Source organism: Ovis canadensis, chromosome 14, assembly GCF_042477335.2.
Source record: "Ovis canadensis isolate MfBH-ARS-UI-01 breed Bighorn chromosome 14, ARS-UI_OviCan_v2, whole genome shotgun sequence".
NCBI classification, from domain to species: domain Eukaryota; kingdom Metazoa; phylum Chordata; class Mammalia; order Artiodactyla; family Bovidae; genus Ovis; species Ovis canadensis.
The window spans coordinates 48185835-48207771 of NC_091258.1; the positions used below are offsets into that span (position 1 = coordinate 48185835).

Here is a 21937-nt window from a genome sequence, read left to right on the forward strand (position 1 = left end):
AGCCCAACACCCCTCCCACACCCCTTCTCCCACTCCCTCAGCATTCTGGGACACTTCTATACCTGAATGGGCCGCATCTTCGGGGGACATGACTCGAGCTCCCTGTGGGCCCCCTTTGCCTCCTGTGGTGGACGATGCTGCACAATGTACTCGTAGGTGGTGAGCTTGTGCCACACTGGGGGGTGAAGATAGGGTTCAGTGTAATGGAAAAGGAAGGTGAACCTGGGGTTCAGAAGGTGAGGAAGGGTACCCAGACGCAGGCTAAAACCCATTGTGTCCATATACACTAAGCCATAGAGTAAGACGAGTCACCATTAGAGAGCCAGCACCAGGAAGGGGCATAGTTTCAGGGCTCCACAGCCCAAACTGGGTAACTTCCTCCAGCCTAGGGACCCCATCCCCTGCAAGGCAGGTGTGGGTGTGTATGTGGGGCGGGGTGGCACTTACTGAGATAAATGTGGAAGCAGAGCAGGTGGCCGAGCAGGGCTGTGGAGAGCAGGCCCAGAAGGATGAGTAGGGCAGCCAGAGCCAGGATGGCAGGAGCCTGCGTCTCCACAGGGGCGGCAGGCAGGAACACGAACCACACATCTGTGTGATTCTTCAGGACTGCAAGGCACGAGCAGACTGTGCTCAGCCAGGGCTATGACAAGTGACCAGAACAGGCTAGGGGGTGGGGGTGGGCCTGGAACCCAGACTGACCTTCAAAGTGGCGGTTGGTACGCAGCCGCATGGGGTTGACAAAGAACTCCACAAAGACATAAGTGGCCACCAGTACGAGGAGCAGGACACCCAGTAAGGCAGATGCCACACTGTGTAGAAAGAGCCTGGGCCCAGCCATGGGCAGCTGTCAGCACCCAGGTGCTCCAGCTGGGCAAGGGCCCAGAGCTCAGAAGGGCCAGTGGTTGGGAGGGGGAGCTGGGCCTCTGACCCCACCGCCCTAACTCCTCAGGAAGCCGAAGGCTTAGGGCAAAGGTGAAGATAGGCAGCCACCCCCAATAGGCTCTCCACCTTTCCCTGGGCCAAGAGGAGAAAGATTCCAAACCTACCCTCAGCCCTGTCAGGTGGAAGCCATGGAGAGCCTCACCCTCAGACCAGCGCACAGGTCCCCCAAGTACCTCCCATCCTCTCCTGGCCCCATATGAAGGTTCAAGGGCCCTGGTTCACACACTTCAACATGCATCCCCAGGTACCCCTGTGGTCCGGATCTGGGTCTCACCGGTAGTTCCTCTCGCCCACACAGTTGTTGAGCCACTTGCAGTGGTGGTCAAAGCCGCACACGCATTTGTTACAGGCGCTGCAGTGCTTGGAACGAGCACTCCTGCGGTGGGAGGGGGCACAGAGCGATCGTGGGCGTACCCCACCCTCTGTTGACCATCCTGGCCTGGGGGTTGCCGGTTCTGTGCCTGGAGCGGGTCACTCACCCGCGCCTAAGCGCAGAGCAGAGAGCATCTACAGGGAGCGCGCGCGCCCTCTGGTGACGGGCACGGTGGGGCGGGACACCTAGAGGAGACAGCGCTTCTGAAGGGGTGGGGAGGCGCAGGCGGGAAGGGAGGTGTACCCAGGGGTGAGAGGAGTAGACAGCGCTATACTGTCCCCCTCTGGAACTATGCATATGGGTGATGGTGATATGAAATGAAAATGGAGGTTCCTTTCCAAGCAAGGACCCCCTTTCTCCAGTCAGGAGACAATGCAGGTATGGGGCCAGGTAGCAGAAGAGAGCAAGGCTGCTGGACCCATTGCTTGCATTGCTCTTCCTGATATCGCCATTTTTTTTTTTTTTGAGTCTCTGCTTCTCTGCCAGACTGTGGGAATTTTTCTGGCATTCTTCCAGAAAACTCCAGTCTATCTGGGATAAACCAAAGGAGCCAAAGGGAGCAGGGCAGGCAGACATCTGGGTGAGCAGCAAGCAGTTCACCACAGGGGATGAGGGGAGGCCAAGTTAGGGATGCAAGTGAATCTCCCTGCCCCATGGAGGAAACAGGAAAGCCCAAAGGAGAGTGGAAAGATAAGTTTCAGTCCCCTTTCGCAGAACAGAATGGAGCCCTGGAACAGGCAACAACTGCCAGAGTATCCACTGAGGAACAGAACACTGACTGGCGTCTAGTGAAGGAAAGGATTGTCTGATGCCAAAGTCCTCAGCATCTTAACACCACTGGCTCTTTCTCTGTCCTATGGACAGAGCTCCTTCAACAAAATTCCTGGGTCTTAATATTAAAAGTTGGTGTGGGGTGGGGGGAGCTAGCCTTGAACCATACCCAATCCCAGATCCCCTTCTCAAGGCTGAGAGACTGGGATGCTCCAGGGAAGGGCCTAGGGAGGCAGTCTGGACCAGCCACAGCGTTTGGGCTCTGTACATTCTAACTCCTCAATGCGACCTGGAGTAAGTCACTTGGCTTCTCTGGGGCTCAGAGTTGTGCATAAACAAGGATAACAGTATATTGTCTCCAGCTCCAGGCAGGCTGGGTTGTGAATCCGGCTCTGCTGCCCAAGAGCCATATGACCAACCTCAGCCTTTCGGAGCACTGGATTCTTCCTCTTCTGTGAAGTGAGAAAGATGTTACCCACCCTGCAGGGTGGTTGTTCATAAGCACTTAGCACATGATAAATACTTGGGTGTTAGCTTCTGTTAGTTCCCCTCCCTGCCCATACCTGGGGATGCTAGTGAGAGAAGGGGGTGGTTACTGGCAGAGTTAGTCATTAGCAATGTTTGTAGCAGTGCCAAATGTTTCCTACTTTAACTGATGGAAATGCTATTCCTCATCTTCTGCTTCCAGGCACCTTCTCCTTCACCCAGTTCTCTGTCACTCCACCAAGATTCTTGACTGTGTGAAATATGAGGGTTCTGAGGCTTCGGGACAACCGTGAAGGCTGGGCATGCCCCTGTCTGCCTTGAGCTCCCGCTGGCAGTTCCCCAGGCGCGCTCATCGGTCACACACACCCAGTCCACATGCACTCACACATCCACGTCGCACAAGTTGCAGTGTAGGTCTTCAATGACGTGTGCATGTTGGCTGCGGTTGAAGATGGGCAGAGGCCCTGCATAGCTCTTGTCCCGCACATTGGCATCTGCTGGATCGATGGAAACAGCAGTCAGGTGCACCACGAGGTGACCAGCAAAGATGGCGCCCATGCACTGGCCCAGCAGGTTAAAGACTCACCACACTGCTGGTTGAGAGCCCACCCCTACTTCCTGTGGCCAAAGAACTGTTCTCTACCTGTATCCAATTCCCCAGTGCAGAGACTCTGCCTGTGCTACCTCCTATCTCCAGTCCCCCAAGAGCCTCCTTGTCAGACATCTCTAGCATACCCATGCCCTAGATGGAAGAACAGAGGGGCTATCTGGTAATGGAGCTCACAAATCAGCACTGCTGCTGTTGAGGAGACCAACTACAGGGCCCTGGCCTCACTGCCCCAGACGTGGTGCAGACCCTGGCTGGTCTTACCTCAGAATCTGACCTGGTTTCAGATTCTGAATGGTGAAATAAGACTAAAAGAGATCCTCCTCTAAGGTTGAAGGACCCAAAATATAAACTCTAAGCTCATTTATCTTGCTTCTGAGAAGGATGCAAACATCCCCTCCCAGAAGCCAGGCCAGCTGGAGAAACACTTGCAGACAGAGCCTCATAGACCCACTGCCTCCCTAGTCCAGAGTTCAGGTACTTGGAATCCTGGGGCTGAATGGGATGGCCTGACATGTTTAAGGGCTGGCCAGTGGGCACATGGCCAATTCCTGAAACACAGATCTTCCAGGACCTATCTGCTCAGCAACTGGACCAAAGGCTGGGCACAAGTATGCAGACAACTTACTGCAAAGTGAATGTGTAAAACTTTATAAATAGATTCCACCCAGTCAGCCATCCACCCTCCATCTAGTTATTCATCCATCCATCTGTCCTTTTGCTAGCCAGTCAGATATCTCTCCATCATTTATCCTCCATCCATCAGCTGTCCAACCTCCTTTTTTCTTCCTCCTCCCAGCAGCCAAATTTTCTTACACGTCTGCAGGAGCCAGGCTCCACCCTAACTTGCTGTACCAGAGCTGACAGAGACAATCCTGTGACCCACCACAACCTCTCTATCCCTACAACCCTGGCTCTGGATCAGGCCTTCACCTCTTGCTTGTTGGGCTATTCCATAGTCTCTGGACTCTGCTCCTCCTGTCTGGGTCCCCTTGAGTGTACTCTTCACTTGGTCCTGAAGTAAGCTCCGAAAAGCTTAAACTTAAGGCCTTGACTGCTTAAACCCCTGCAGTGGCTTTCAATGGCTCTCAAGCTAAAGTTTACTCTTCAGGTTCAATGCTCATGGCCCCTTTCATTCTGGCTCCTCTCAAACCTCTTGGTATTACCAACCACTACTCCTCACCATTCCAGCCTCTTTTCAGACACACTGAATGTAGGCAAACATTTAGTTTCCTGCCTGCTTCAATACTTCTCCCACTCCCCACCCCCTGGTTCATTCATTCAACTATTTACTGAGGTCTTTCTCTACATCAGCCACTGGGGCATATGGCAGGAACAAACAGACTTGGTCCCTATCCCCAAGGAGCCCACAGTCTTGCAGGAAACACAGATGTTAATCGAAGAGTAGGTTGATTGTGATAAAGTTCATGGGACTATGTGAGTTTGCAACTGGGTGACCTCCTCTAGTCGAAAGGGATATGGGAAGCTTCCCTGAGGAAGTATTATGTCAGCTGATACCTGGAGTGGCACAGGAACCAGCAGGAAATATAAAGAGGAAAGGGGGCCTGGCTGGGTGCCGGGAGCAAGCAGAGCCCCAAATAACAGGGTGGCTGATGTGTGGTTCTAGCTCAACTCGTTGGTGCCATGCCAGAAAGAGAGCCTATGTCACCAAATTCTGGCTTTTCTAAACCAGAAATCTGGATTTGTATCTGGATGTATGAGGCATCTCATTTTTTTAATTTTTAAAATTTTAAAATGCTGACAAAGAAATAAGTAATTTTTAAAATGTACCTGCTGAAGAAGCCCTTCAGATATGTCTATTTAGTGTGTTATTATCACTCAATTTTAAAAAATCTATAGGCCAAACTGGCCCATGGACTGCTAGTTCTTGACTTCTGACTTAGCTGGGTATTGGGACGGAGAGAGGAGCTAAGGGCTTCCACAGAGACCAGTGTTGTCACAACAGAACAACAGAGGAAATAAAATAAGATGATGATGGGGAAGTGGGCAGAGTCCAGAATGTGGAGAGCCTTGAGGATCTTGAACCTTATGGCAGGAAGAAGCCATTACAGGGTCTTAGTAACTTTATCATTTTTGTATTTTGAAAGGGCACTCTGGCTGCAGAGAGAGACAGACTGGCTGGAGTGAGAGCATGTGCAGGGAGACCTGTTTGGAGACGAAATGATCATCTAGGTAAGAGAGGCAGCTGACAGTGGAGAGAAAAGAGGGCAAATACAATACCTTTTGGGAGGCAAAATCAACAGGACCTGATGACTGACTGGACATAGATGATGAAGGGAGAGGGTGGAGCCAAGAATACCGAGCGAGGGCAGGAGGAAGGAAGGCGGGGAGCTGAGAGCAATAGAAGCGCATTTGGGCCCCTGGTGATGTTGGTCTACATGGCCCTCCTCCTGCACCCACATTCTGCTGAATGAGTCCCTACCCTCTTACTTACCAAGTGATGATCTCCACACTACTAGGTTTTCCTCCAGTTGGAAGCTGAGCACTGAGAACCGGGGCCCTGTGTTCTCATCCTTGCAACCCCAGGGCCCAGGCCAGTTCTAGGCACAAGGTGAGTGCTTGGTACGCACAATTACCCTACTTCATTCTTCAGGGGCCCTAAGGGATCCTGCAGAAGGATGGTAGCTTTGATGGGAGGACAGAGAACCATTCAGGCCAGGAAATGGGAGTGCCAAACCAGGTGGTTCTGTGAGCCTCCAGCATTGCCAAAAGCAGTAAATATGGAGAAGACAAAACTCTCAAACCATCCCACTAGCCTCCAAGTCAGGCTGTCTGGGCAGTCCTTCTGGCCTCACTGGATACCAGCTATGTGACCTCAGGAAGTCATTTAATCTCTCTAAGCCCCAGTTTCTTTTCTTTTTTTTTTTTAACTAAAGTCAGGGGAACACCTTCCTTACAGATTATTATGAGGATTGAATGAGATCATCCATGTACAGGGTTGGCACAGTGCCTGGCACATATAGGTGCTCAATAAATTCTAGTTACTCATGTTTACTATTATTTGCTCTAATTCTACTCATTCCAAACCATGTGATTATTAATCAGGTACCTTGATGGCAGAAATCCAGGTAGTCTTGAGTGAGTGGTGTACCCATTCCAGGTCATGGGAGGAATGTCCCATGAAGCATTCTACTTAACAGTACTGAATAAGCCCTGTGGGTTACCTCAGAGAAAGTCTAGTTTTCCGAGTTGAGGACTAGGTCCTGGGTCCCAGTGAACCAGGAAGTCCCCCTGTGACACTGCTGGCATCTGAGACAAACAACCTTCTCTAGAGTATTTCTCCATTCACCTGACCTTGTCACCTACCAGCCAAGGGCTCTATGGTTTCCCAAGAGAGCATGCTCACACTCACGGCTCATACATTCTGGAGCTCACACACACATCTGGTGTGCTCCCTGTCCCCTGCCTGGGAAGCAGGCAGGATTCTTCCTGTCAAACAGAGGAGGAGGCTGAGATGCGCAGTTGGCAGAAGCAGTTCAGCCTGGTGTAGCCCTTCAAGGGCTGAGTTGAAGGGTGCTGATTACGCCTGAGACTTTCAAATTCATCCCTGTTAACTCCTTTAGCTCACCCTAGGCTACCTTCTCCCAGAGGCCCAAGGAATCGTCTCCACGAAGCATACACACCAGGGCACATTTTCACAGGCACCCTCTGGACTGGGGCACATAGCCACCCGCTGCACCTTAATCCTCTGTTCCTGGGGGTTATGGCCAGGGCAGGGACAGTCACATCACCAAGCTCAGGCAAGTGCGTGTTTGTCACAGTTTTCAGGAGTTTCCAGGGCATCTTTATCCCTCCTCTTGTCAATTCAACCTTCCTTACCCTAAAAGAGTCTGATTTATAAAATCAATGAGCTCCCAAACAGTCCTGGGTATGGCATAATCATCTCTGTAAATAAAATCATATTTTAAATATACCAGGAACTTAATATATAAAGGAGGCTACCATGATTCTTTCCAAAAAGTGAAAAATTATTTCATAAATGGAACATCTCTTTCATCCTTCGTTGAGCTCTGGATACAATTAGCTTAAAGAGAGCTTTAAGGTTCTCATCTATAACTGCTCTTGTTGTACCTCAGTTGATGAAGTTCCCATCTGTGTGGGGCTTTCAACGCTCCAAGGTTCATTAGGTCTTTCCCCTCATCCAGTCAGGCAGAGGGGTCAGATGGGTGTTGGAGGCCCCAGGTAGGCAGCTGGACTCCGAGGCAGAGATAGGGCCCATTTGCACTGTCTGAGGCTCTGGAACCCAGCTTCAGGCCTTGCCCATGTCCCTCCATCCACTGTCTGCACTCTCCCATGTACCAGCCCCACACTTTCCCAAGGATACAGCATAGCCAGCAGGCACCCAGTGGTGAGGCAGGAGGGGAACTAGGACCCCAAAGCCAATCACAGCAAAGAAGAGGTACAGCAGCCAGGCCACAATCTGGAGTGGGTGCGGGGGCCAGCTCCACCCATTCCGGCGGGACCGCTGGCCCTGCAGCTCCGGGGAGGGTCCGCTGGCCTGTGCAGGTGCGGTCCACACATTCTTCTCAGGGGCTGTCTTGTTAGAGGGCTTGTTGCAGATGTTCATCTCCAGAGGGAGAAAGAGTAGAGACAGCATTAGCCTGAGGAGGCCCAGGCTGGAGCCCAAAGCCCCATGCCTGCAGTCATGTTTCAGCAGGAGGGGCAGGCTGGAATGTGAAGCTCTCTCCCAGTTACTCTGCAGGGGGATCCAGGACCCTAGCATGAGGAGCCTGACAGTGAAGGGAGGATGGCAGTAGAGTGCTGGCCTCAAAGCCCCAGAGCGAGCTCTGGCCCCAGCCCTAGCCAGGACAAGGTAGGAGGGTCCAGGGTTTATTTAGGACACAGTGTGACTGCCTGTTACTCAAAGTGCTCTGTTTCCACAGCCATCAAAATTAAGCCCAATAAGACATGTTCTCATCTGGTAACAATATCAGGCTGGAGCCAGAGTGATGAGAACACATGCTGATTCTGTTAGGATTAGTCACCTCTGTCCCGAGGCCCAAATGCAAGTGTCAGAGAGGGCCCCCATACGCTCTGCTAAGGGAAATAGGGAGTGGAAGTACTCAGGAGAGGGATCTGGCCTCTGGTCCTAGCAAACATATACATGCTCTTCAAGGACTGGGGGACCCTGAACCATCTCCCCTGTGCCTCAGATAAACTGCCTGGGCTTCTTGGCTGAAGAGAAGACAGCACACAAGAGACAGGGGAGGATTCCCACTGGTTCTCTCCAGCAGTGGAAATGACCATGTATCTCTAAGTAAACCTGGGCCTAGTGCGGTGAGAACAAAAAAAGTGAGCTGATGCCTTTTGACTCACTTGAGGGAGCTCAGGGAAAGACAAGCATTGTCCAGAGCAAACCACCAGATGGCAGCACTCTTCCACTCCCATCCCACCATCCCTCAGCCCAAGAGCTGACCTGGTTGTCAAAGGATACGTGCAGAGCAGACAGGTGGACCTAGTATTACAGGAAAAAGAGCCCAACCCCCAGTATCTTCTGAACCTGAGGTGAAACCAGAGCCTGGGCAGGCTGTGCCCCACTTGGGTGGACAGGCCAGCTCGGAGCTCTTGGTGGGAAGATCAAAAATCCCTGGCAGCTGGACTCTCCTTTCAGGAGCCCATGCCTTTGGCCAGGGAGTCTGACTAAGACAAAGGGAGGGCAGGACCCTCCCCCACCAGCACATCTGCCTATAACACCTTCCTCACTTCTCAACTCAACAAAATGTGACTTGATCTTCAGAGTCCAGTGCGAGCACCACCTCATCCAGGAAGCTTTCCTTGATGCTCCAAGTGAGTCAGGGGGTCTTTGCACTCAGTTTTTATTGGGCAAGTCACTTTGCCATTTGGTACACTTTGCCATCTCTATGTCTGCTCCCTTATGCCAGCTTCCCCTAAGGGCAGCAATGGTACTGTGATTCATCCACCTCTGTTCCCCCACATCCCTTCCCCCAAACATGCAGAACATACCTTGTGCATGGTAGGTGCTCAGTAATGTTTGCTGACTTGAAAACATCTGAAATAAAAGGAAATATGGGTACAGTAAATGATGTGAAATCCTGACCCACTCAAAGCCTCCTGCCCTGTTCTGCCCTGCCTTCAATCTGTATAGTCACCAGGCACCCATACTCCCACCCCAGCTCCTCCAGCCCCATGGCTATTTCCCTAACTGCCAAACATTCATACTCAGCCACTCTGCCCTTCATACCACCCAAGGCCCAGGGCCTCCCACAAACCAAACCTGGAGATTCTGAGTAGCCTCATCTCAAAGCTAAATGGAGTGATCCTAGTTTTCTCCCAGGAACTCAACTGGAATCCTTTGGTCATTTGCTTTGTCTTCAGTAAACACCAATGAAAGGTGGGAAAAGAACCCCAGCTTTGGAGGAAACAGATCTAGGTTCAACTCCTGCTTCTTTGCTTACTAGCTGAAGGGCTTGAGTTTCTTCATCTGAAAACAGGGGTAGAGATGCCCACCTAGGGCTATATACAGATCAGTAACACATATTGACACATAAATGTTCCCTAAATGGTAGACATTATGATTACCCTTAAATAGCCCTCTGGGGTGGAGAAGGCAATGGCACCCTACTCCAGTACTCCTGCCTGGAAAATCCCATGGACAGAGGAACCTGGAAAGCTGCAGTCCATGGGGTCACTGAGGGTCAGACACGACTGAGCGACTTCACTTTCACTTTCATGCATTGGAAAAGGAAATGGCAGCCCACTCCAGTGTTCTTGCCTGGAGAATCCCAGGGACGGGGGAGTCTGGTGGGCTGCCGTCTATGGGGTCACACAGAGTCGGACATGACTGAAGTGAATTAGCAGCAGCAGCAGCAGCCCTCTAGGGTATCCTCATCTCTCCAGAATGAGGAGGCTACTATATCTGATATCCTAAGAGGTTTTATGAGGTTTATGCCCAAAGTGATGGGGCTGGTTGAAGTTGCTTTCTTAAGTCAGTAGTCCCAAGGAACACATTGTCATAAGAGCTGAGCTGGGTTGTCATTCTAAACTTCTCAGCTTTGATGAAAGATGACAAAGGTGATCAAAAAGCTGGCATCACTTTGTTTGGAAGGTCCCCAGAGGTAGCAAATCTTTGTCCTTGATTTTTGGAAACAAAGGTCATCAGGTCAAGCCCAATGAATACAGTTGAGCTGGGCAGTTCTGCTCAGGAAGACAAATCTTTGTGGCTCCAACATAGGTTCTCTGGTGATCCAATAGGGCAACTTCTTTGAAGGGAACCCATCAAGTAGGGCCCCTAAATCCTGACTTTCTCCTTGCCATCCTCACTCCTGAACAGCCCTACACCTTGAGGTAGTTTAGAAAGAAAGAAGCAGAGGCACATGGCTGGCTGACATGTCCCCACTGCTGGAGTGGGCTGGCAGTGGCCACAGGCACCCCCCAGTGCCCCAGTGTCCCTGATGCCTGAGGCAGGAGAAGTCACCATTTGAGGCCAGGGGCCTACCACCAACAGCTTTAGAGACTGCTCTGATTCCAAACCCCAGTACCCTTGGCTCAGAGAGGTACCACTTTTATGAGACCGTGGATAGGGGGATGGTGCTATTGGGTCTAAGTCCTCTGCAGAAGTGGTAGCACTCTAGAGTAGACTGAGCTGCCCAGGTGGCATGCCACCTGCATTAAAAGTCTGAGCCAACCCACTCTTTTTTTTTTTTTTTTAGTTTTTTATTTTTTAAATTTTAAAACCTTTAATTCTTACATGAATTCCCAAACATGAACCCCCCTCCCACCTCCCTCCCCATAACATCTTTCTGGGTCATCCCCATGCACCAGCCCCAAGCATGCTGCATCCTGCGTCAGACAAAGACTGGGGATTCAATTCACATGATAGTATACATGTTAGAATGTCATTCTCCCAAATCATCCCACCCTCTCCCTCTCCCTCTGAGTCCAAAAGTCCGTTATACACATCTGTGTCTCTTTCCCTGTCTTGCATACAGGGTCGTCATTACCATCTTCCTAAATTCCATATATATGTGTTAGTATACTGTATTGGTGTTTTTCTTTCTGGCTTACTTCACTCTGTATAATCGGCTCCAGTTTCATCCATCTCATCAGAACTGATTCAAATGAATTCTTTTTAATGGCTGAGTAATACTCCATTGTGTATATGTACCACAGCTTTCTTATCCATTCATCTGCTGATGGACATCTAGGTTGTTTCCATGTCCTGGCTATTATAAACAGTGCTGCGATGAACATTGGGGTACATGTGTCTCTTTCAATTCTGGTTTCCTCGGTGTGTATGCCCAGCAGTGGGATTGCTGGGTCATAAGGTAGTTCTATTTGCAATTTTTTAAGGAATCTCCATACTGTTCTCCATAGTGGCTGTACTAGTTTGCATTCCCACCAACAGTGTAGGAGGGTTCCCTTTTCTCCACACCCTCTCCAGCATTTATTGCTTGCAGATTTTTGGATTGCAGCCATTCTGACTGGTGTGAAGTGGTACCTCATTGTGGTTTTGATTTGCATTTCTCTAATAATGAGTGATGTTGAGCATCTTTTCATGTGTTTGTTAGCCATCCGTATGTCTTCTTTGGAGAAATGTCTATTTAGTTCTTTGGCCCATCCAACCCACTCTTAACAGATGACATTTTCCTTTATGGAGTTGGTGGCCACAAATTATTTTGACCCCCCAAAAAAAAAATTTATTAAAAAGGCTCTGAGGTAGGAGAGAATAGGAGATAGGGCTTTAAGCATGGAAGGGACTAAGTACTGTCATCAGACCCAGGGACTTTTCTGGCTGTCCTTCCCCTCTAGGCACTTCCCTAGGAGATCAGACTAAAAGATGTGTCATCCTGCTCCCAGACATGGCCAGCTTGTGCACTCATGTCTTGGCCCAGCCCCCTTGTTCACTAATGATATAAACACATATGAGACCAGGTTCCTGCCCTCAGAGGACTGCCTTCTGCAGGCCCAGACAGACCCAGACAGATATCAGGGAAGTGGGTGAATGGATATTTTGGCAGCCTAGTATGACAGGACACAGAGTGGATGGGTTTGGGGTCAGAGAGCAAGATTCACAGAGAGAGACAGAGATGAGCCCTGGGAAGTTGCAGGGTCAGATCCTAGGTTGAAACCAAGTCCCCCTAAAATCAAGTTCCCTTACTGAAATTGTGATTAATCTATCTAAAACTTTGTTCCCTTTTGAGTCTCCTGTAACTTCAATCTTGTGCTAACTGAAAACTAAACAACCAGAGTCTTATGACTAAAATTACTGAAAACATGTACTAAAATGGCTACTATGGTTGTCATCATCAACACAGGGTTTCTCTCTAGTGCAAGATGAACTAACAGATCCCTGTGCCATGGACCACCTGGATAGAAAATCATAAACCAGAGACTAGAATACTGTAAAAACTACAATTAAGACATGTCACAAAAATGTCACAAGATGATGATTAATCCCAGCCTCTTGGTTCTTTCTCTTAAAAAAAAAAAAAAAAGCCCTAACTCAAAGACCACGGTGGAGTGGACCTGAGGCATATCTCCCACCCCTCCCACTCCCACTCGCTTGGCTCTCACTCCCTTCAATAAATGCTGTACTTTCCTTCACCACAGCCCGGTGTCAGCGGATTTGTTTTGCTGTGTGTTAGGAAAGCAGATCCAACTTCAGTTCTGTAAGAAGGTGATGACAGGAGGCCAGGTGAGTAAGCTTAGGTACTAGTGAAAGAGCCATGGTGAGTCACAGAAAATTTAAACAGGGGAATTGACATAAAGGTGACGGGTGTTTTAGAAAGCTTTCTATTCACAGTGGAAAGGAGGGCATGAGCAAGAAGAGAATGGACTTGGGGGAAGTGACACCACAGCAGACTGGCCCAGGGAGAGCAATCGCCCAGCAGCCCAGTGCTTTGGGAGGAGATGGGCGGGAGGTGGGGGTGAAGCCCACAAGTTTCCCACTGCCCGCCTGATGACCCACTGCATCTTTGATGGGCTGGCAGGTATGTGGACCTACCTTGATAAAAGATTCTCAAGTACCTTCAGCTGCCATAGAACAAACCACAGAGTTAAGTTGTTGGAGACAGAAAGAAGGCAAGAACAAAGAGGCCCCATGGAGTGTTAAGGTAAGGCTTCTGAGGTAGGCTGAAAGGGCTATGCAGGTCTCTCCCTGTCCCAACAAGGTGAAGGCCATTGCTGGGATGACAATAATCTATGTTAACCTTCACTTGCTAAAAGCCTAAAATAGCATTTGCAAAATAATATTAGGCTACTTTAACTCATATGCCTAATTTAAGTGAGGAAAAGCTTACCATTTCAAGTTCTCATTATGAACTAGAGAACAGTTACCTGACAGGTTCACTTCCCTCTTGCCCACCTCTGCTCCCACCAAAAAAAAAATATTTAGGAATGCTGTTCTGAGATTCATGAATAGTGCTGTCAAAAGAACCAGACTGAGCTGAAAAGTACTAGCCCTGGAGAGGCTGTAGGCATCCCTGCATTTCTGCAAGATGTCTGAGAATTTCAGGAAAGAATCTACTTCACTACTAAAGAGGGTTTGTTGGCGGAGGCCACAGAACTGGAAGGGTAGAGTGCCGGGATCAGAAGAGAGGTGACAGGGCCAATGTGGAGGCTTGGAGGACCTTGAGAACTGAGTTACCAACAGGGAGAAACACGGTGGAGCAAGGGAAATGGGTTAGGGCTGGAAACAGAGCCTGCTTCTGGTCCCTACATAATGCCCACAGATTGAGGAAACTGGCAGGCGAATTTCACAAAGCCGTCACTTTAGATCACTCCTTTATTTTTCAAAAAGGTTAGCTGGAAAGCAATTTGGTAATGTCTACCAAATTTGAGGGGGCTTCACAGGTGTCACTAGGGGTGAAGAACCCGCCTGCTAATGTAGGAGACATAAGAGACCCGGAGTTCGATCCCTGGGTGGGGAAGATCCCCTGGAGGAGGGCATGGCAACCCACTCAGTGTTCTTGCCTGGAGAATCCCCATGGACAGAGGAGTCCGGTGGGCTACAGTCCATGGGGTCGCAAAGAGTCGGACATGACTGAAGAGACTTAGCACACACACGTACACACACACACATGCACCAAACTTGAGAACACATATACCAGTCTTGGGCCCAGACCTTCCATTTCTAGGTATTTATCTTATACAGATGCTTATAAAGTACACAGAGATTCATTGCAGTCATGTTGGTAATAAGAAAGGACCCAAAAAATCAATATTAAAAAAATATATGGTGCATCCACACAATGGAATGCTACATAACATCAAAAATGAGGGATGAAATGACTTTTGATACACAGTTAAGTAGAAGCTGAAACTCCAATACTTTGGCCACCTGATGTGAAAAGCTCATTTGAAAAGACGCTGATGCTGGTAAAGATTGAAGGCAGGAGAAGGGGGCAACAGAGGATGAGATGGTTGGATAGCATCACCGACTCAATGGACATGAGTTTGGGTAAACTCTGGGAGCTGGTGATGGACAGGGAGTCCTGGCTTGCTGTGGTCGATGGGGTTGCAAAGAGTTGGTCACAACTGAGGGACTGAACTGAACTAAGTAGAAAAGCAAGATGTGGGACGGTTGTAGAGTGTGCTTACCAGTAAGTGAAAGCCAAGGTGGGTGGATAGATATGTATGTTCCTATATGCGCAGATTCCCTCTGGAAAGAAATGCAAGAAAGCAAACACACAGGTAGCCTGCGAGAAGGAGATCTAGTGGCTAGGGATGAGAGAGATCTGTTTTTACTACGTACTCCTTGGTGCTGTTGGATTTCTTTTTTCACCATGTGTACTACTTTTGAAACAAAAAGTCAAATAAATAATTGAAGGGTGTCATCTCTTACCCTCCTGGCCCCAATGGGCTTCCATGTAGACCAAATGTGCACGTGTGATCTAGAGCATAGTATCGCACCAGACAAAGAAGGAAATCCTGCCTAACAACCATGCAACAAAAGAGCACTCAGTTGTAGTTCAATGCTTTCTCATTCTCAAAAGCAGTTCTGAGTTGTTCAGCTGAAGAGCTCCCTATGAGCTGTTGGGGATTTTGTCCAAGCTGGAATCAGACAACCAGGTGGCACGACAGAAGAGCAGCCGGGCAGGACCTTGCTCCAGTTTTCAGCTGAAGGTCAGCTAAGCTTCCTGTGACTCCAGAACCCAAAGGGAAGGTGCACACCACAGGAAGGTTTCACTCTCAACAACCTTTTCTTTTGCTAGAGGATTTATGATTGCATATGTGTGCTTTTCTGTCGATATTTCGAAACAAGTTTTCCGTTTCGTTTTTTTCCCCCAGGATCTACTTTTAAACCCATTTTCACTGAGATCTGACCAATGCCCAATTTAACCACCAAAAGGAGGGGCTGAAAAGAAAATGCTACATGGTTCACACTGTTCTACAGCAAAAAAAAAAAAAAAAAGTCATTTATAAAAAAAACTTTCAAGGGGCAAGTACTTTGTTTATTAGAATTCCCCACAGGTGCCAGAGAAGTCTCTGGCTTTAAAATTCTGGGAAGTGCTTACGTGAATAAGAGACACACATCACAGAAACTCCCAGAAAATAAATTGGAGCTTCAGGCCTTTCTCATAGACCTCTCCAGTCATTGGTCTCAGATGTGGCTGGGCTCCTCACATCAACAACATGCAGAAGTCTGATGCTAGGGCAAGAAAAGCTTGAAACCTTAGTCATTTCTGAGTTGACGTGGTCTGCAAACATTTCCTGTGCCATTTTCCTCCTGAAGCAATCACTGCAAACTGTTTGGGCTTCAAGTTAAACCAAGGAAACAGGACAAGAAGAAGGGAGCAACATGGAGCTGAAATAAGGCCAATGAGCAGAGGCAAGGGTTGTTGGTTTTAACCAGGAAATCAAATCCTATGATTGTGGAAGCAAGCCTTGAGGAACACCCACCAAGAAACAGTCATTTAGAACAAAGTTGTGACAGAACAAAGTAAGAAAAACAAAACAAAACCTGACTAATTAAGTACCAATGTTGCTTTTATTGAATCTCATGGTGATGGTCTGTTTATACACCCGTCTCCCGCTGTGAATCACCAGTTTTGTGAAAACAGGGACCACCCCTTACACATCTCTAAATCCAACTCTCCTTCAAGAAGGGAAGTTAAGCTACTTCTTACCATTTCTGCTGCCATCACTCTATTCCAAGCCCCAATCATTGCTCCCCTACAGTGTCTCAACAACAACAATAACCATTGCTAGCCATTTAGATGGAGAAGGCAATGGCACCCCACTCCAGTACTCTTGCCTGGAAAATCCCATGTGCAGAGGAGCCTGGTAGGCTGCAGTCCATGGGGTCACGAAGAGTCGGACACGACTGAGCAACTTCACTTTCACTTTTCACTTTCATGCATTGGAGAAGGAAATGGCAACCCATTCCAGTGTTCTTGCCTGGAGAATCCCAGGGACGGGGCAGCCTGGTAAGCTGCCATCTATGGGGTCACACAGAATCGGATACGACTGAAGTGACTTAGCAGCAGCAGCAGCAGCCATTTAGAAGGCACTTATTCTGTGCTACCGCTTTAAGTGTTTTGATGGAATCTGCTTATTATCCCTCACAACTCTCTGAAGTAGATCCGATCATTTCAAACTGTTCTCATAGGCCTCTCTAGTCATTGGTCTGAGATGTGGCTAGCCCCTCAATTTCTCTCTCATAAACAACATGCAGAGCAATATGCCCTTTCCACAGATGAGGACACTGAGGCTCAGAGAGACTAAGTAAGTTCTAGGAGGCACAGCTACACTGGCAGAACTAGGAGGACCCTCAACTGACTTCCTGGTATGCCCTGTCACAACCACATTGCCCACAGCAGCCAGAGTGAGGTGAGATTTTCAAAACTTAAAAACACATCAATACTCCTCAGTGGTTTACTCCTCCTGGTAGGATAAAGTTCAAAGTTCCACCACATCCTTCAAAGTGCCCCTCACCCTTTCTGTTCCTCTGTACCTGCGGCCTCCAGATCTTTGCATTTCCTTTTGCCTCTTCCAGAAACACCCTTATCCTGATCACAATGCTGACTTTCAACCTTAGATCTTGGCTTAAAAGTCACATGAGAGAGGGGATCCTCCCGGACCTCCCTCCATTTCAGCACTAGACCATTTAACCTGACCTGAAATCACTTTAGTCGTGTATCTGGCGCCTGCTCCCCGCAACCCCCGCCCGACCCCTTCTTAACACTGCCGGTTCTGGAGAACTGCGGCCTTCTCTCTGGAGCCCTTGGTGGCCCTGCGCCTGGCAAAGAGCCTGGCACATAGCAGACACTCAATGCCGATCTGCGAACCTGATGAATGCTAGAAGGAAGCCGGGCGCCCTGCCCAAGACCTGCAGCCCAGGCCGCCAGCGGGCTCCAGGCGAAAAGCTCGGCCGGGCGGCGGCAGCTCTGCCCCCGTGGCTCAGCTTCGAGGTGAGAACTGCACAGGGGGCTCCTCACCTGCGCGTCGTCGGCCGAGCCAGATCGGCCCTGCCAAGGTCACTCAGCGGCTCAGCCCCAGCGCCAGGCCGTCTACCCACCCCAAAGCGGCCGCGCTTCAGACTCTCGCGGTAGAGACGGTCCCTGGGACCCGGCGGCGGTGCGCTCCGGATCGGAGCTCCATCCCGGGACGCAAGGCGGAGGTTAGGCCCGCAAGTCCTCCGGCTCCTACTTGAGCGGGCTGGCTGTACCACCCGGCCAGGCAGACGCTGGCTGGGCCTCGCCAGGCGCTCGGCCCGTTCCCCTGGCAACGGCGTGGGCTACGGCGCCCCACAGCGGCCAAACCGCGCTGCGTCACGTCGCGCTGGCACTCAGGCTCGGGCGGGGCTCACCCGGACCCCCTGGCTCCCCATTCTCCATTCCTTCTCAACATTCTTCCTCAAAAACATACTTTTCTCTACCCCCAATCCACAGCTTGTCTTCTCGAAATCCTAACTTGTCCCGTAAGCGTTCCGCTCCAGGTTCTCCCCTGAGCCCATCACTCTTAGGGAAACCCTCAGCCAGCCTGCACATTTTAATGAGAGTATGTGCTGGGCACTGGACGTACCCTAGGGAATACCCACGAGATCCCTGCCCTTCAGAGAGATAACAGGCTAAGAGGAATATATATCTAAAAGCAAATAAATATGGAGGTGGTCCATAATATAATGTGTGAAGTGTAAGAGCTCAAAATATCTCCTTTCTGGGACTTCCCTGGGTCCAGTGGTTAGAACTTTGTGCGCTTATTGTCGAGGGCTTGGGTTCAGTCCCTGGTCGGGTGTAGTCTCTGGTCGGGAAACTAAGGTCCCACCGACTCATGGTCCCACTTTTGGCACCATGTGGCCAAAAGAATAAGTTCTTTTTTTCTTTATTTCCTTTAAGTCAAGCATAAATCCTACTGGGATTTCCGATAGTCCAGGCTGGAGGGAAATTTGGTCTTCGTCCCTACTAGGTTCCTCTTTACCCAGTTTATTCCAAGGATTCAGAACCTCCTGCAGCAGCTAACACTGTGAGAAGCACTCTCTGGTCATGTGTCCTATCTGGTACTAAGGCCACAGTCATTGCCCCAACCCACAGGACTTTCACATTTGGGCTTCATGGGATCATGCCTGCTGCCCTGGGGCTGCTGGGGGACAGGCACCTGCCTCCTCCATTCCAGGGGCTGCAGACTCTCTTCCCTCCCTCCTGAACTTGGTTTCCCTGAATGTGCCCTCTCCCCTCCACTTGGGGACACTCAAAATGGACCCTCTCATGAGCTCAGGCTTTCTCAAAAGACAGGAAGAGGCTCTGTCTTCCACCAGCTGCCCTATCCATATTTCTAGGCTGTAGGAAAGTGAGCAGCTGGCTGGCTCCCTGCTCAACATGGGCTGGACAGAAAATACCCCTATCCCTAAAATTATCAGCCACAAGCATGCAATAAAGGTAACATAGCAACTCCTGCTCTGTCATGTGCTGATTCTGGGTCCTATGCAAGTGTCTTTATTTGTCTACCATATAAATGCTTGTTTCCAGAACTGGTAAACTATATGGACTAAATATCAAGGCTACTTTGGCCTCAAAAGTACAAGACAACTCAACTCTAATCTGGAATTGTATAATTTAGGGCTGAAGAGAGATGGTGATCCAAAAATCAAGGTGGAGGAAGAGCCATTATATGCCCACGGGGAAGGCAGGGACTGGAGAGTCAAGCCACCAAACCCTGGGTCCATCTGCCTCCCAGGCACTGCTCCTAGATGTCCTGTGCATGCATGCATGTTAATTCACTTCAGTCATGCCTGACTCTGTGACCCTATGGACCATAGCCCACCAGGCTCCTCTGTCCATGGGATTCTCCAGGCAAGAATACTGGAGTGGGTTGCATGCCCTTCTCCAGGGGATCTTCCCAACCCAGGGGTCGAACCCAGGTCTCTTATGTCTACCTGCATTGGCAGGCAGGTTCTTTACCACCAGTGTCACCTGGGACGTCCCCCCTAGCTGTCCCATGAGTAAATGCAGCACATCCCTATATGCCCTTTTTGTCCTTGCCACAAACCTCCCTCTCCCTTTAGGCCCTCCAAAGGGTACCACTGCCTACCCACTCTCCTCCTACTCCTTGCCCATCTGATCCAGACAGTCCCCACAACCAGGCAGTTCCTCCCTTCAAAATATGTCCTATGTCCATTCTTCTCACTCCCCCTGAAATATGTCCTGTGTCCATTCTTCCCACTCCACTCTAGCCCACAGCACCAGCTTCCCCTTTGCTGTCTCTGCAGGAGCCTTCTGTCTCCCTAACATCAGCCTGCCTGATTCCAGTCCCTTCTCCTCTTAGCTGGCAGGCTTAGCATTCTTTTCTGATCATTTGTTAAAGTGGGTAGTAGCCTGAATAATGGCCTCCCAAAGATGTACATATCCTAATTTCTGAAATCTATGCATATGCTGCCTCTCAAGGCAAAGTGTACTTTGCAGATATGAAAGGGTCTTGAGATGGAAGAGAGTATCCTGGATTACCCAGGTGAGCTCAGTGTAATCACAAGGACCCTTACAAGAGAGAGGCGTGGGATGGTCAGAGTGAGAGGAGACGTGATGGTGAAAGCAGAAGTCAGAGAGATTTGAAAACACTATACTCCTGGTTTTGAAGACAGAGAAAGAAGCCATGAGCCAATAAATGCAGGTGTCCTCTAGAATGTAGAAAAGGCAAGGAAACATTCTCCCATAGAACTTCCAGGAGGAACCAATCAGCTGACACCTTACCTTTAGCCCAGTGACACCCATTTCAAACTTCTTACCTCTAGAACTAGAAGATAATACACCTGTGTTGTTTTAAGAAACTGAATTGGCTTCCCTGGTGGCTCATGGGTAAACAATCTGCCTGCAATGCAGGAGATGTGGGTTCGATCCCTGGGTTGGGAAGATCCCTTGGAGAAGGAAATGGCAACCCACTCCAGCATTCTTGCCTGGAAAATCCCATGGACAGAGGAGCCTGGTTGCTACAGTCCATGGGGTTGCAAAGAGTTAGACACAGTTTAGCGACTAAACAACAACAAAGCCACTGAATTAGTGGCACTTTGTTGTATCAGCAATAGGAAATAATACAGTGGGTTTCAAATAGGATTAAGTACATGTATATGTAACCAATGAAAGCTATTTCATTTTTTAAAAATACTTACTTATTTGGTGGCACCAGGTCTTGGTTGTGTTATGCAGGATCTTCAATCTTCATTACGGCACACGAGATCTTTAGTTGTAGCATGCAAACTTGGTTGCGGTTTCCCTGACTAAGGATCAAACTCATACCCGCTGCATTGGAAGCACGGAGTCATAGCCACTGGACCACCAGGGAAGTCCCAAAGCTGTTTCATTTGAAACAACAATGACTGCCCAGGTATCTGAGTGATTCCAGACCAAGCTCTCTGAAAAGACTTCCTCTGGCCAAATCTGAGTTTTAATAGCACACGCAGTTTGATGGTCCTGATTCTGTCATCGTGGTGTGGTCACCAGTCCAGAACCTGACACTGCCCAGGGTATCACCTACTGAGGAAGGCCACACTTTGCTAACACCACCTCATCAGTCTTCTGTTTAAGTTACCTCCAGGGCTTTCTTTGACCTTAGGATCAACTGAAATGCCAAAGCTTGGCTTCCAAAGCCCAGCTCAGCTAGCTCCTGTCCACCTCCTCATCCCTGTCCCCTGATCAGTGGATCTCCTGGAACCCAAGGCATTAGCTCCCACCCCCAGGCCCTTTCCCAAGGCATTGCTTTTACTCAAAATGTAGTTAGTCTCAGCTCCTCCTGCCCCGCTCTGGCCAGTTTCTATGAAAACATGAGACACATTTTTCTGGGACAGAAGTCATCCCCTAGGGCAGGACTTGTTCTTGTCCAGAGTGGCTGTCCCTGACTAGCAAGGCAGGTCTGTCCATGGTGAACAGCCCAGGCTAGAGAGACAAAAAGACCTACCTGTGGTTTAAAGAACTTGTACACATGTGTGTGAGAAGGTTCCAAGCTCATTACCTGACTCCTAGAATTGCCAGAAGAGACCCCGGGGCAGTTCACCCCAACCTGGGCTAGACCCACAGCCCATCCTTAATTACAGTCAATGTATCCCCAGGCTTCCTGGGACTTGTTTCTTGTCCCAGGGCATATCAATGGTTACCTGTTTCAATCCCAGCTTTGCCAGTCGCCAGCTGGGTAAATCCCCCAACTTCTCTAAATCCAGTTTGCTCCTATGTGAAGTAGCAGTAACAACAGCTCCTTACTGGATAGGGCCATGATGAAGCCTGAAAATGCAGTCCTGCATATGAAGCACACAGAATGTTCCACTGGTAATGGACACTGGTACATATAAT

The 21937-nt window shown here is 49.4% G+C and overlaps 1 protein-coding gene across 9 annotated transcripts in view; it reads right to left on the minus strand.

Annotated features, from left to right (window-relative positions):
- The window catches only part of ZDHHC1 (zinc finger DHHC-type containing 1), a 34543-nt gene that overhangs the window by 3936 nt on the left and 8670 nt on the right, over positions 1-21937 (minus strand). For 5 of the 9 annotated variants that reach the window (XM_069549964.1, XM_069549969.1, XM_069549963.1 and 2 more), the window contains 7 exons: positions 9165-9210; positions 7525-7767; positions 2958-3133; positions 1217-1318; positions 700-824; positions 448-606; positions 63-175 (listed from right to left, as the gene is read on the minus strand). In XM_069549964.1, coding sequence (XP_069406065.1) covers positions 63-175; positions 448-606; positions 700-824; positions 1217-1318; positions 2958-3133; positions 7525-7767; positions 9165-9173 — 927 coding nt within the window. In that variant the 5' untranslated portion in view covers positions 9174-9210. Of the gene's footprint in view, positions 1-62; positions 176-447; positions 607-699; positions 825-1216; positions 1319-2957; positions 3134-7524; positions 7768-9164; positions 9211-17599; positions 17927-20763; positions 21259-21937 lie in introns of those variants that run through there. The other 4 variants (XR_011248624.1, XM_069549967.1, XM_069549966.1 and 1 more) reach the window with 3 other exon arrangements.